The sequence below is a fragment of the Rana temporaria genome, chromosome 12 (assembly GCF_905171775.1).
Source record: "Rana temporaria chromosome 12, aRanTem1.1, whole genome shotgun sequence".
In the NCBI taxonomy this organism is placed as follows: domain Eukaryota; kingdom Metazoa; phylum Chordata; class Amphibia; order Anura; family Ranidae; genus Rana; species Rana temporaria.
The window spans coordinates 139,263,619-139,277,725 of NC_053500.1; the positions used below are offsets into that span (position 1 = coordinate 139,263,619).

Here is a 14,107-nt window from a genome sequence, read left to right on the forward strand (position 1 = left end):
TCCTCTTTCTTATGGAAGGCGGGGGAGGGGTGTTTTGTCCAGATCACCGGGCAGACGAGGACATCCCAGCTGCTGTGCACATGGCAGTCAGTGAATGTTCTCATTTCCTGGTGAGGAGCCAGTGTCCCCGCCTGCCAAGGCCAGGGACTGACACGGCGTGAATGGTGGGGGTGTTATCGGTGCAGAGGGAGGAATGTTGGCGCGCACTGTGCTCGGGGGTGACACATATCCTAAATATAGCTCCAGAACCCGGCCCTGAAAAGGGTCGTCTTATAGGAAACCGGCACAAGGAAAACCAGATACGGAACACGCAGAGATTAGAAGATGTGAAAAATGCCACTGAGCATGTGCAAACTCCTCCCACTGACAGAACCGTCTAAAGGGGAACACGGTCCTGGTGGTGTGCTTACAACAGAAAATAATTTAAGCAAAACTCTGGCCTCCCTTCAGTCTCCTGGACTGAAACAGCTTCCTCTGAATTCACTGCACACTGTGAGCTTCTCACAATTCCGGAAAGAGGAGGGCCGAGGGCTCCCGCAAAGAGGAGGGCCGAGGGCTCCCGCAAAGAGGAGGGCCGAGGGCTCCCGCAAAGAGGAGGGCCGAGGGCTCCCGCAAAGAGGAGGGCCGAGGGCTCCCGCAAAGAGGAGGGCCGAGGGCTCCCGCAAAGAGGAGGGCCGAGGGCTCCCGCAAAGAGGAGGGCCGAGGGCTCCCGCAAAGAGGAGGGCCGAGGGCTCCCGCAAAGAGGAGGGCCGAGGGCTCCCGCAAAGAGGAGGGCCGAGGGCTCCCGCAAAGAGGAGGGCCGAGGGCTCCCCGAAAGAGGAGGGCCGAGGGCTCCCGGAAAGAGGAGGGCCGAGGGCTCCCGCAAAGAGGAGGGCCGAGGGCTCCCGCAAAGAGGAGGGCCGAGGGCTCCCGCAAAGAGGAGGGCCGAGGGCTCCCGCAAAGAGGAGGGCCGAGGGCTCCCGCAAAGAGGAGGGCCGAGGGCTCCCGCAAAGAGGAGGGCCGAGGGCTCCCGGAAAGAGGAGGGCCGAGGGCTCCCGGAAAGAGGAGGGCCGAGGACTCCCGGAAAGAGGAGGGCCGAGGACTCCCGGAAAGAGGAGGGCCGAGGACTCCCGCAAAGAGGAGGGCCGAGGGCTCCCGGAAAGAGGAGGGCCGAGGGCTCCCGCAAAGAGGAGGGCCGAGGGCTCCCGCAAAGAGGAGGGCCGGAGGGAAGAGTGAAGGGAAGGCCGGAGGGAAGAGTGAAGGGAAGGCCGGAGGGAAGAGTGAAGGGAAGGCCGGAGGGAAGAGAGAAGGGAAGGCCGGAGGGAAGAGTGAAGGGAAGGCCGGAGGGAAGAGTGAAGGGAAGGCCGGAGGGAAGAGTGAAGGGAAAGCCGGAGGGAAGAGTGAAGGGAAGGCCGGAGGGAAGAGTGAAGGGAAGGCCGGAGGGAAGAGTGAAGGGAAGGCCGGAGGGAAGAGTGAAGGGAAGGCCGGAGGGAAGAGTGAAGGGAAAGCCGGAGGGAAGAGTGAAGGGAAGGCCGGAGGGAAGAGTGAAGGGAAGGCCGGAGGGAAGAGTGAAGGGAAGGCCGGAGGGAAGAGTGAAGGGAAGGCCGGAGGGAAGAGTGAAGGGAAGGCCGGAGGGAAGAGTGAAGGGGAGGCCGGAGGGAAGAGAGAAGGGGAGGCCGGAGGGAAGAGAGAAGGGGAGGCCGGAGGGAAGAGAGAAGGGGAGGCCGGAGGGAAGAGAGAAGGGGAGGCCGGAGGGAAGAGAGAAGGGAAGGCCGGAGGGAAGAGAGAAGGGGAGGCCGGAGGGAAGAGAGAAGGGGAGGCCGGAGGGAAGAGAGAAGGGGAGACCGGAGGGAAGAGAGAAGGGGAGACCGGAGGGAAGAGAGAAGGGGAGGCCGGAAGGAAGAGAGAAGGGGAGACCGGAAGGAAGAGAGAAGGGGAGGCCGGAAGGAAGAGAGAAGGGGAGGCCTGAGGGTAGAGTGAAGGAAGGATTTAAAGTGGTCCTAAAGGCTCACTCCTCAACGGCTGAGACAATGGCTCCTGCTGCTGAGGGGCGTGGCCAAGCTGCAACTCTGTGTGTGAATCAGCAGCTTGGGAGTGAGCCTGCAATGGGGGCACTGAGAGCAAACTGCTTGCTCTGGGGGCACTCGGCAGGAGGGAGGGAGGGTCCAGGGGGGCCAGCGGGGGGGACCTGAAAAGAGTGGATTGCTCAATGGACACACAAAGCCGGCTCTGGATCAAGCCCACAGGACTGCCCACATAGCAAGCAGCTTGCTATTCGGGACACTTGAGGGGGGGGGAGTCAGGAATGCCGACGAGGGACCCGAGAAGAGGAGAATCGGGGGGGGGGGGGGGGTTTTGGGCAAATGCCTTTAATACACAATTTTCATTTTTTAGGATGTATGTGTGCGCTCATCTGATCTGCGCACAGCAGGGACCATTTTTTTTTTTGTTAATTCCGAAAAAGCTACACATGTCTCTTGGAATGTTGTTAAAAGGCTCCCCTGCAGTGATGTTACATAAGCTGTGAGGCCCCCCCCCCCCCCACAGACCCCCATATGTCATGTCCATGTATGTGTGCAGATCTTGTAGATGAGCTCTTCATGTGCTCCACAGCTGTGCAATGTACTGACTGCTTCTATAGAGGACCGAAGAGTGCGACTTTCTCACCAAAATACACAGCGCATCCGCAAAGTATTCACAGCGCTTCACTTTCTCCACATTTTGTTATGTTACAACCTTATTCCATAATGAATACATACATAAGGGGGGGATATGATGTCCATGTATAAATACATAAGGGGGGATATGATCACTGTGTATAAATACATAGGGGGGGGTATAATCTGTGTATAAATACATAAGGGGGGGATATGATCTCCATGTATAAATACATAAGGGGGGATATGATCTCCATGTATAACTACATAAGGGGGGATATGATCTCCATGTATAAATACATAAGGGGGGTATATGATCACCATGTATAAATACATAAGGGGGGGATATGATCTCTATGTATAAATACATAAGGGGGGGATATGATCACAGTGTATAAATACATAAGGGGGGTATATGATCACAGTGTATAAATACATAAGGGGGGGATATGATCACAGTGTATAAATACATAAGGGGGGGATATGATCACAGTGTATAAATACATAAGGGGGGATATGATCACAGTGTATAAATACATAAGGGGGGGATATGATCACACTGTATAAATACATAAGGGGGGATATGATCACAGTGTATAAATACATAAGGGGGGATATGATTATTGTTTATAAATACATAAGGGGGGGGGGGTATGATATCTGTGTATAAATACATAAGGGGGGATATGATCTCCATGTATAAAGGGGGGATATGATCATCATGTATAAATACATAAGGATCGCCATGCATAACTACATAAGGGGGGGATATGATCAAAATGTATAAATACATGAGTAGGGATAGGATCTCCATGTAGAAATACATAAGGGGAGGGGGAAGAAGTTTAGTAGGGGATGCAGACTGTGGGCATGGACACCCTTTCACACACTGCTCCTGGCCTAGGGATTCCTGACACCCACCCATCTGTGCACAAACACAGTGCCCCCCCGGGATCCAGAGACTGTCCAACTATTGGGGAGACCCCCATGTGAGAGAAGGGGCTCCGTTCCAGGCTGACCTCTGCACAGCTCTGGTCACTCCTTCCCCCAAGAAGACATACCCCCCTCCTTCATAGGTCTTCAGAGACCAGGTACCACAAGATGGATGAACCACAGCCCTGGACCTGTATAGCACCCTGTGGCTAACTGCACCTCGCTGGACTGCTGTGCTAAGGGTGAGTGTCTAACGTGGAGTCCAGTGCCCATGTTTTCAGTAACATTACAGGCCGGGTTCCATGTTTTCTATGCAGCGGTGTCCTGGTATGATCCCTGTGGTGCAGTGATCCTGAAGGTGCAGGAGGTATCCTTAGTGGCTCAGGTGCAGCTAGGAGGGGAGAAAGATCATTTTTTTCGTGTGGAAGCACAAGCCAGATACCTGAGAGCTTATTCTTCACCTAAGGAAGTTGGCAAAAAAAAAAAAAGGAGGAGGGGTTTTAAAGGGCATGCCAAAGTTCTGTTTTCCAGCGTCCAATCACCTGAAGGTGGCAGCATAACCCAGTGTCTATGATTGGAGGAGCCCGTGTCCTGCACTGCAACATCACTAGAGGCAACTTATTCCTCCACCACAAGTCACAAAATACTCTCTGCCTGGAGTTCCACTCTAAATGTTTAATTATATTTAATCTTTTGCACATATGGACGATCTAGCCCACTGTAAAGAGCGCATTGTTTGCCATTACTCACACCTAGATGGATCAAAAAATTGCCAAGTGTATGGCCACCTTACTAGACTAGCGTTTCTCAACGCCAGTCCTCAAGGCACCCCAACAGGTCATGTTTTCAGGCTTTCCATTATTTTGCACAGGTGATTTGATCGGTTTCACTGCCTTAGGTATTACCACAGACATTTTTGCTGAAGGAAATCCTGAAAACGTGACCTGTTGAGGCCTCTTGTGGACTGGAGTGGAGAAATACTGTACTAGACTAGCAGGTCCTACTACATACAGTTCCACTATGAAGACGCCACACTTACCTGTAGAGGCATCACCTCATTGGTGACCAAGAAGTATAGTAGGTGGAAGTCTGAGATGATATCCAAGAAAACGGTGGATGGATTCTGGGACAGGTAGTTGGCCAGACTGTGAAAGTCCTGCAGAAGAACCAAGAAAAAAAAACATTAACAGTAACAAAGCACTAACATTACACAGAGCAGGTACCGTATTTATCGGCGTATAACACGCTCTTTTTCTCCCTGAAAATAGGGGGAAAATCACGGGTGCGTGTTATACGCCGATAGTGTACCTTGGGCTCGGAGGGGGACGAGCGCCGCCGGAATTCACAGAGTCGTCAACTCCGAGCCGTCATCTCCGGTTTACTCCAACGTCACACACACAGTCCCGCTTCCGCCACCGGCATTGGACCAGTGTTCTATCAATCACAGGAGCTGGTCCAATGCCGATGGCGGGACTGTGTATGTGACTGCCGCCGAGTGAACAGGAGATGACGGCTCGGCGATTCCCTCACTCCACGAGAGATGGTGAGGCTGCAAATGGGCACATAAACTGGAGATGGGCACATAGGCTGCATTTACGCTGGAGATGGGCACATAGGCTGGAGATGGGCACATAGACTGCATTTAGGCTGGAGATGGGCACATAGGCTGGAGAGGGGCACATAGGCTGGATTTAGACTGGAGAGGGGCACATAGGCTGCATTTAGACTGGAGAGGGGCACATAGGCTGCATTTAGACTGGAGAGGGGCACATAGGCTGCATTTAGACTGGAGAGGGGCACATAGGCTGCATTTAGACTGGAGAGGGGCACATAGGCTGCATTTAGACTGGAGAGGGGCACATAGGCTGCATTTAGACTGGAGAGGGGCACATAGGCTGCATTTAGACTGGAGAGGGGCTCATAGGCTGGAGATGGGCACATAGACTGGAGATGGGCACATAGACTGGAGATGGGCACATAGGCTGCATTTAGACTGGAGATGGGCACATAGACTGGAGATGGGCACATAGACTGGAGATGGGCACATAGACTGGAGATGGGCACATAGACTGGAGATGGGCACATAGACTGGAGATGGGCACATAGACTGGAGATGGGCACATAGACTGGAGATGGGCACATAGACTGGAGATGGGCACATAGGCTGCATTTAGACTGCAGATGGGCACATAGGCTGGAGATGGGCACATAGGCTGCATTTAGACTGGAGATGGGCACATAGACTGGATATGGGCACATAGGCTGCATTTAGGCTGGAGATGGGCACATAGACTGGAGATGGGTACATAGGCGGCACATAGACTGGAGATGGGCACATAGACTGGAGATGGGCACATAGGCTGCATTTAGGCTGGAGATGGGCACATAGACTGGAGATGGGCACATAGGCTGCATTTAGACTGGAGATGGGCACATAGGCTGGAGATGGGCACATAGGCTGCATTTAGACTGGAGATGGGCACATAGACTGGAGATGGGTACATAGGCGGCACATAGACTGGAGATGGGCACATAGGCTGGAGATGGGCACATAGGCTGCATTTAGGCTGGAGATGGGCACATAGACTGGAGATGGGCACATAGACTGGAGATGGGTACATAGGCGGCACATAGACTGGAGATGGGCACATAGACTGGAGATGGGCACATAGGCTGCATTTAGGCTGGAGATGGGCACATAGACTGGAGATGGGCACATAGGCTGCATTTAGACTGCAGATGGGCACATAGGCTGGAGATGGGCACATAGGCTGCATTTAGACTGGAGATGGGCACATAGACTGGATATGGGCACATAGGCTGCATTTAGGCTGGAGATGGGCACATAGACTGGAGATGGGCACATAGACTGGAGATGGGTACATAGGCGGCACATAGACTGGAGATGGGCACATAGACTGGAGATGGGCACATAGGCTGCATTTAGGCTGGAGATGGGCACATAGACTGGAGATGGGCACATAGGCTGCATTTAGACTGCAGATGGGCACATAGGCTGGAGATGGGCACATAGGCTGCATTTAGACTGGAGATGGGCACATAGACTGGAGATGGGTACATAGGCGGCACATAGACTGGAGATGGGCACATAGGCTGGAGATGGGCACATAGGCTGCATTTAGGCTGGAGATGGGCACATAGACTGGAGATGGGCACATAGGCTGCATTTAGACTGGAGATGGGCACATAGGCTGCATTTATAAAAAAAATTATAATAATAATAAAAATACCGTAAAACTATCCCCTATTTTGTAGACGCTATAACTTTTGCGCAAACCAATCAATAAACGCTTATTGCGATTTTTTTCCCCCCATAAATATGTAGAAGAATACGTATCGACCTAAACTGAGGAAAAAATATTTTTTTTTTAATTTATTTTTTTTGGGGGGATATTCATCATAGTAAAAAGTTAAAAATATTACTTTTTTCCCCCAAATTGTCGCTCTATTTTTGTTTATAGCGCAAAAAATAAAAACCCCAGAGGTGATCAAATACCACCAAAAGAAATCTCTATTTGTGGGAAAAAACGGACGCCAATTTTGTTTGGGAGCTACGTCGCACGACCGCGCAATTGTCAGTTAAAGTGACGCAGTGCTGAATCGCAAAAAGTGCTCTGGTCATTTGGCAGCCAAATTCTCCGGGGCTGAAGCGGTTAAAGTAATCCCTCTTCTGGCCAGTCCTACACTGCTGCCTTGCCACTGCAAATGCTAAAGTGGACACCATGCCAACATGGGGCATAAAGACCCAAGGGGGGGGTGGGGGGCGAGTGTTCTGGTCAGGACTTGAACCAAGGACCTCAGTGCTGCAAAGTCAATCCTTGGGGGTTGGCCTTTAGAATTCAATAAATAAATCTGTCTACATTCTTCTGCTGGGATCCAGTATCACAGTCCTGGAGGGTGGTCACGCCTTACCTGAGTTTCACCCAAGGTTTCTCTGTTCTCGATGGGAAACAAGTTGGATGAGGTGGAGAATGTATAGACCGGATCCTTGGGGAAAGTGGTGGTGATCTACAAGGCAAAATAAATCGTGTCAGGATGGAGAGATCACAAACAGATATACAGTGAAACCTCGGATTGCGAGTAACGCCGTTAACAAGCGTTTCACAAGACAAGCATTTTTTTTTTTGTTGAAAATCCTAACTCAGTTTGCGAGTGTTGTCTCTGCGGTGTGCAGTACCGCATTTGGCCAGAGGTGCGGGGGCGCCAGAGCCAATTGGAAATACTCCTTTCCCGGGCCTTTTCGAGGCTCTCCGGCGCCCCCCTCTACCGTAAAACGAGCAGGATTCAAGCCAATGAGGTGTGCAGTACCACATTTGGCCAGAGGTGCGGGGGCGCCAGAGCCAAATTGGAAATACTCCTTTCCCGGGCCTTTTTGAGATCAGCCAAATATTTAAGGCTCTTCGGCGCCCCCCTCCACCGTAAAACAAGCAGGATTCAAGCCAATGGGGTGTGCAGTACCACATTTGGCCAGAGGTGAGGGGGCGCTGGTGACACTCTGAGCCATCCAGACGCACTCGGAGCTACTCAAACACTTCGTTCCCGAGTGCATCCGAGCGGTTAATGAGTGTCTCCGGCGTCCCCCCACCTCTGGCCACATGTGGTACTGCATACCATAGAAGTCACTGAGGAACGAATTATATGAGTTTCCATTGACTTCTATGGAGAAACTTGCTTTGATATACAAGTGCTTTGGATTACTAGCATTCTTCTGGAACGAATTATGCTTGTAATCCAAGGTACCACTGTATTGTAATACATGTATAAGCTTACCGCTTTGCGAGTGTTGTCTCAGCGGTGTGCAGTACCACATTTGGCCAGAGGTGCGGGGGCGCCAGAGCCAATTGGAAATACTCCTTTCCCGGGCCTTTCCGAGATCAGCCAAATATTTTAGAGGCTCTCCGGCGCCCCCCCCCCCCCCCCTCCACCTCTGGTCACATGTGGTATTGCATGCCACAGAAGTCAATGTGTTCACATTTAGCAAAGAAAGGATGGACGGAATTTCAAAAACGTAGTCACCAGGACAGGAAGTGATGGTGGATCTCCAGTCCCCAGACACACAGCTATAGGTAGAAGGCGATACTTACATCGATGATCAGATACTCTACAGGCAGAGGCCGGGCTAGCTGGGTGATTTCATTACCGAACTTGTCCACGTCCTGCAAGGAAAGAATTGCTCACAGTGAAACGAAAAAAAACAGATTCCTTCAGAAATATTTGTGGCATTTCAGTCACTTCACAAATAGCAACTCTGCCGATCTAAATAACGCTTCTAGTTTAACCACTTAAGGACCCCTTCACGCCAATATACGACGGCAGAATGGCACGGCTGGGCACAATCACGTACCTGTACGTAGCTCTTTAAGACCAGCCGTGGGGTCCGCGGGACTCGTGGACCCGATCGCCGCTGGAGTCCCGCGATCGCTCCCCGGAGCTGAAGAACGGGGGGAGCTGTGTGTAAACACAGCTTCCCCGTTCTTCACTGTGGCGCTGTCATCGATCGAGTGTTCCCTTATATAGGGAAACACAATCGATGACGTCACACCTACAGCCACACCCCCCTACAGTTAAAAACACAAATGAGGTCACACATAACCCCTTCAGCGCCGCCTTGTGGTCAACTCCCAAACTGCAATTGTCATTTTCACAGTAAACTGTGCATTTTTATAGCATTTTTTGCTGTGAAAATGACAATGGTCCCAAAAATGTGTCAAAATTGTCCGAAGTGTCCGCCATAATGTCGCAGTCACAAAAAAAAAAAAAAAAAAACGCTGATCGCCGCCATTAGTAGTAAAAAAAAAAAAAAAAAAACCTAATAAAAATGCAATAAAACTATGCCCTTTTTTTGTAAACGCTATAAATTTTGCGCAAACCAATCGATAAACGCTTATTGTGATTTTTTTTACAAAAAATATGTAGAAGAATACGTATCGGCCTAAACTGAGGGAAAAAAAATGTTTTATATATTTTTGGGGGATATTTATTATAGAAAAAAGTAAAAAATATTGAATTTTTTTCAAAATTGACGCTCTATTTTTGTTTATAGCGCAAAAAATAAAAACCGCAGAGGTGATCAAATACCACCAAAAGAAAGCTCTATTTGTGGGAAAAAAAGGACGCCAATTTTGGTTGGGAGCCACGTCGCACGACCGCGCAATTGTCAGTTAAAACGACGCAGTGCCGAATCGCAAAAACTGGCCGGGTCCTTTACCTGCATAAAGGTCCGGGTCTTAAGTGGTTAGACAAGATCATTTTACTTACCTGGTAAACAAAGGGGTGGAACCAGAAGTGAGGAACTGCTCGTCGCTCCAGGTTTCCAGAGAGGGGGGGGAGACGACGTCAGTTCCTCTCTCTCTGTATAGGGCAGCCATCGCCGCTGCCGGTCTCCATGATGGACCCGGGAGAGGCAGCGGCAATAGCGGGAGGGGGGGTGGGACCCCCTTCCGCCAACTGCAGAAGTGATCGAGCATCTAACTAGCAACTCGGATCACTTCTGCCTTGAAGAGAATCACGGGCTGAAAAGATCAATACTGGGATGACGCTTTTAGGTACACCGACCATCCCGGTATAACCACTAAAACTGGAGGACCTCCATGTACGCCCTCCCGGCGGGAAGTAGTTAATAAATCATTAAAGCGTTAGTTCACATATATATATATATATATATATATATATATATATATACACACACACATATATATATATATATATATATATATATATATATATATATATATATATATATATATATATATATATATATTCCGATGACAGAATCCCCGCAATCTGCACAACTGACCTTATAGAAGACGTCGGGAACATACTGCTCGCTGCTCGACTCTTTGGCGTATCCCAGCTCCGAAGCGTCTCTGCACGGCAAGAGGCACTCATCCCGTACCAGCGCCATACACTGATTGGACACCTGGTACCCCTCAAAGTGCACTTGGTTATCGGGGCCGCCTACCAAAGGAAACAACAGAGGAGGGAGGAGGACTCATGAATGTTGCCACATTGCGGGGTGAACATTATATGGTGGAAAAGTCCATACAGAGGTCGTTTACCGTCAATTTGAACCCACGTGATAAAAAAACGATCAGAAAATTCATGGTCTGTATTCTGTGAAAAACCTGGGAGATCCACCTGCTCTCTATCCCCCCCTTCTGTCCATGTCCCCACTGCAGTTGGGAATTTTGCAGAGCAGTGTTGGCAACTCTGCACATGCTCAGTTTTTAGTGAGATTCTATGCTGAGCATTTCCTCCCTATCACATCTGAGCAGCCCATGTGACTATAGAGTCATACATGTGGGGCGTATACACAGTGGTAAATGACAGCCCACTCACTCCCTCCCTTCCTTCCTCCTCCACGCCCACCAACCAGCTAAACACAATGGGGAGGCTGGATATTACATGTAGATTGTTGGGGGCCTCACCTCCCTCTTACTCTAAGACACGGGCTGGAGGGGCGTGACAGCCTGTGACTGCCAGAAATCTGCCCACACCATGTTATTGCCACACAATAGTAAAGATTTGATTTCAGATACAGTGGGACCTTGGATTGCAAAAGATGGGGTTTACAAACGTTTCGCAATACAAGCTTTTTTTTTTTTAATCCTGATTTGATTTGCAAGCATTGAGTCAAGCTGCTGGGGTGTGCAGTACCGCATTTGGCCAGAGGTAAGGGGGCACCAGAGATACTCAGACACTCGGTTCCCAAGCTGCCAGACCTTGCTGAAAAGAAGTCTCCCGCGCGCATGGCGTCATCGCCGCTCCAGCCAATCACAGCGCTGGAGCGGCGATACCCGGGAGACACGCAGAGGCAAGATGACATCTCCCTCGGCGTGGACCAGGTAAGTTCCCCACACCTCGTTCCAAGGTAAGTATTTCATAATGAGCTAGTATGCGGTGCTTACTAGCTCATTATGGCTTTTGCTTTTCAGGTATGGAAAAAAAAAAAAAAAAAAAAAAAAAAAAACAGCAGCGGCTTTACTACCGCTTTAAAAAAATAAATAAAAAAATTACTTAATTTTTATTTCTTTTTTTACACATATTTTTTTGATTACTTTTACTCTTAGCACAAGGAATGTAAACATCTCTTGTGATAGGAATCTATTGTGACAGGTCCTCTTTATGGAGAGATGCAGGGCCAATAAGATATCTGAATGATGCCTACAGCAGCCGCCGATTCTGTGCACCATAAGAACGATCACGTTATGACGTCACGCCCCGGGATCCCGGAAGTAAACAAAGCCGCGATCGCGGCTTTGTTTACTTCCGGGATCCCGGGGAGTGACGTCATAACGTGATCGTTCTTATGGTGCACAGAATCGGCGGCTGCTGTAGGCATCATTCAGATACCCCCCCCAGAAAGTCCAGGAGGTCATATGACGTCCAGCGGTAAGGAAGTGGTTAATTATGTTACCATGGCACTGTTAGGAGATTAGGTCGTTGCAGAGTTAGGTCCATACACAACATGCCTATTACTCTGGGTGGTGGAGCCAGAAAGCCAAGGAAGATCAGGCCTAAACCCGTCACCATCTTTATCAGCCCTTATTAACCCTTCCAGGTCCCCCCGTGGCTTTGCAGGGGGCCCCATGTGGTTTCTGAGGATAAGCCTACCTGTAGCCACTACGGTCACAAACTTCGAGCCGAAATGTGTGTCCGGTGAGAGGCGGCAAATGTTGGGGTGCTTGTTCTGGAAGAAGCCGGCGGTGATGCATTCTTCCGCGCTCAGGAAATACGCATCCTGTGTAAAAGAAGAGAGATTATTTTTATGGGAGAGGAAGAACCTTCGATAAGCGAACTGTACAAAGTCTCCCCATTTCTGCTCACCTTGTTCCTGCTGTAGCGGACCGTCCCTTTCCTGGTGTCTTCTGATACCAAGTCTGTGAATATCCAGCCGACCTGTGCAGAATGGAGCAGAAGGTAAGATGGGCGTTTTATTACCCCCCCAACACTTCATATTCCTGACATGTGCCTGCTGTACCATGTACTGGTATAAGAACATTTCCTGTTCTCTTTGTATTGCTGCCTTGGTGTGAAATTCATGGTGATCCCGCTAGTCCCCCTATTAAATATTGACCACACTAAGCAGGAGAGCACACCGTGGTCAGTCCTCTAGCTGTGCTGGGAATTCAGCCTGCTCTCTCCTCCAATGATCAGACTTGTCCTGACACCCCCCTTGCACAGTCATTCACTGGGAAGCTCAGTGTGCTGCTGCTTCTCCTCCCCCCAGCTCTTAGGCTGCATTCACACCTAGGCGACAAAACGCCTGAAGCGCGACGCTACAATACGCTGGAGGGGAGAAATAACATGATTCTCTATGGAGATGGTTCACATCTCCACGCCGAACGCCGAAACGTTAAACGCCTGAAGCTCAAACAAGTCCCGGACCCTTTTTTGTCGCGGCATATCGGGCGGCTTCGGCGTTCTCCATACCCGACAATGACCTATACAAAACCGCGGTTAAAAACGCAGCGTTTTGTCGCGGCAAATCGCGGTAAAAAACGCCGCAAATCGCCTACGCCTAGGTGTGAATGCAGCCTTATGCAGCTGAGAACAGAGGGAATGTGATCACTTAAAAAAAAAAAAACACCTTATTGCTCAATCAGTGCTGCAGGCTATAGCCGGTGGTGCCGATGAGTGTATTCTGGTGGCAGGGAAGCCTCCTCAAGAGTGATTCCCCCATCCACCTCCAATGTGTAAATGGGGGGGGGGGGGGGGGGAGAATCAAAACATTTTCCTTTGTTTAACCCGCGAATGAAAATGAATGGTGTATGGCCGCCGGGCCCTATAGCAGTAAACAGAGCTTGCCTTTCTTAATCCAAGTTTGGCTGCAATCTCATCCACCACTTTTGCCTTCGGATCATCCAGCAGTTCCAGGCTGTTCTGAGTTCCAATCTATGAGAGAAAACACAACGACATGAGGAAAAGGGGGGGGGGGGGGGGGATCATTACATGCAAGTAAAATATGACGCATCTTCTAACCATTTACCCTCTGGAAGATCCCCCCCCTGTTCATGACCAAGCCATTTTTCTTTTTGCAATATGGCAACCCCTTGGTGCCGATGTATTTATTGCAGCGGCCTTTGGCCTCAAGGGGTTTATACTGGGGCGATGCCCGCAGCCGCAGCTACAGGCATCACCCAGGTACCGTTTTTTTTTAGAGACGACGGTCGGCAAAACAGCCGCTCGGCTGTTATTACAAGCAGCGGGATAATATAATACATGTATGTGTGTACACACATAATTATTATTTTTTTTTTTAAACCAAAAACATGTAGCAGAATACATCTTGACCTAAATTGATGAAGAAATTAGATTTCATTTTTTTTTAAATTGGATATGTTTTACAGTATATATATATATATTAAAGCGGAGGTTCCATTAAAAAAAAAAAAACACTTACCTGTTCTAGCCGCCAGCGATGTCGGCCCCCGCCGAGGCTGATCCTCGATCGTGGCAGCTCCAAGCGCTGCCATCCACAGTAAGGGAAACAGGCAGTGAAGCAGTTTCCTACTGCG

At 49.8% G+C, this 14,107-nt stretch overlaps 1 protein-coding gene across 1 annotated transcript in view; it reads right to left on the reverse strand.

Annotated features, from left to right (window-relative positions):
* Positions 1-14,107, reverse strand: part of NPLOC4 (NPL4 homolog, ubiquitin recognition factor) — a 31,049-nt gene that overhangs the window by 3,353 nt on the left and 13,589 nt on the right. Inside the window, exons 9-15 of the mRNA XM_040330968.1 lie at positions 13,398-13,484; positions 12,417-12,488; positions 12,204-12,330; positions 10,387-10,547; positions 8,675-8,746; positions 7,503-7,598; positions 4,609-4,725 (exon numbers count right to left, since the gene is read on the reverse strand). Coding sequence (XP_040186902.1) covers positions 4,609-4,725; positions 7,503-7,598; positions 8,675-8,746; positions 10,387-10,547; positions 12,204-12,330; positions 12,417-12,488; positions 13,398-13,484 — 732 coding nt within the window. The remainder of the gene's footprint in view (positions 1-4,608; positions 4,726-7,502; positions 7,599-8,674; positions 8,747-10,386; positions 10,548-12,203; positions 12,331-12,416; positions 12,489-13,397; positions 13,485-14,107) is intronic.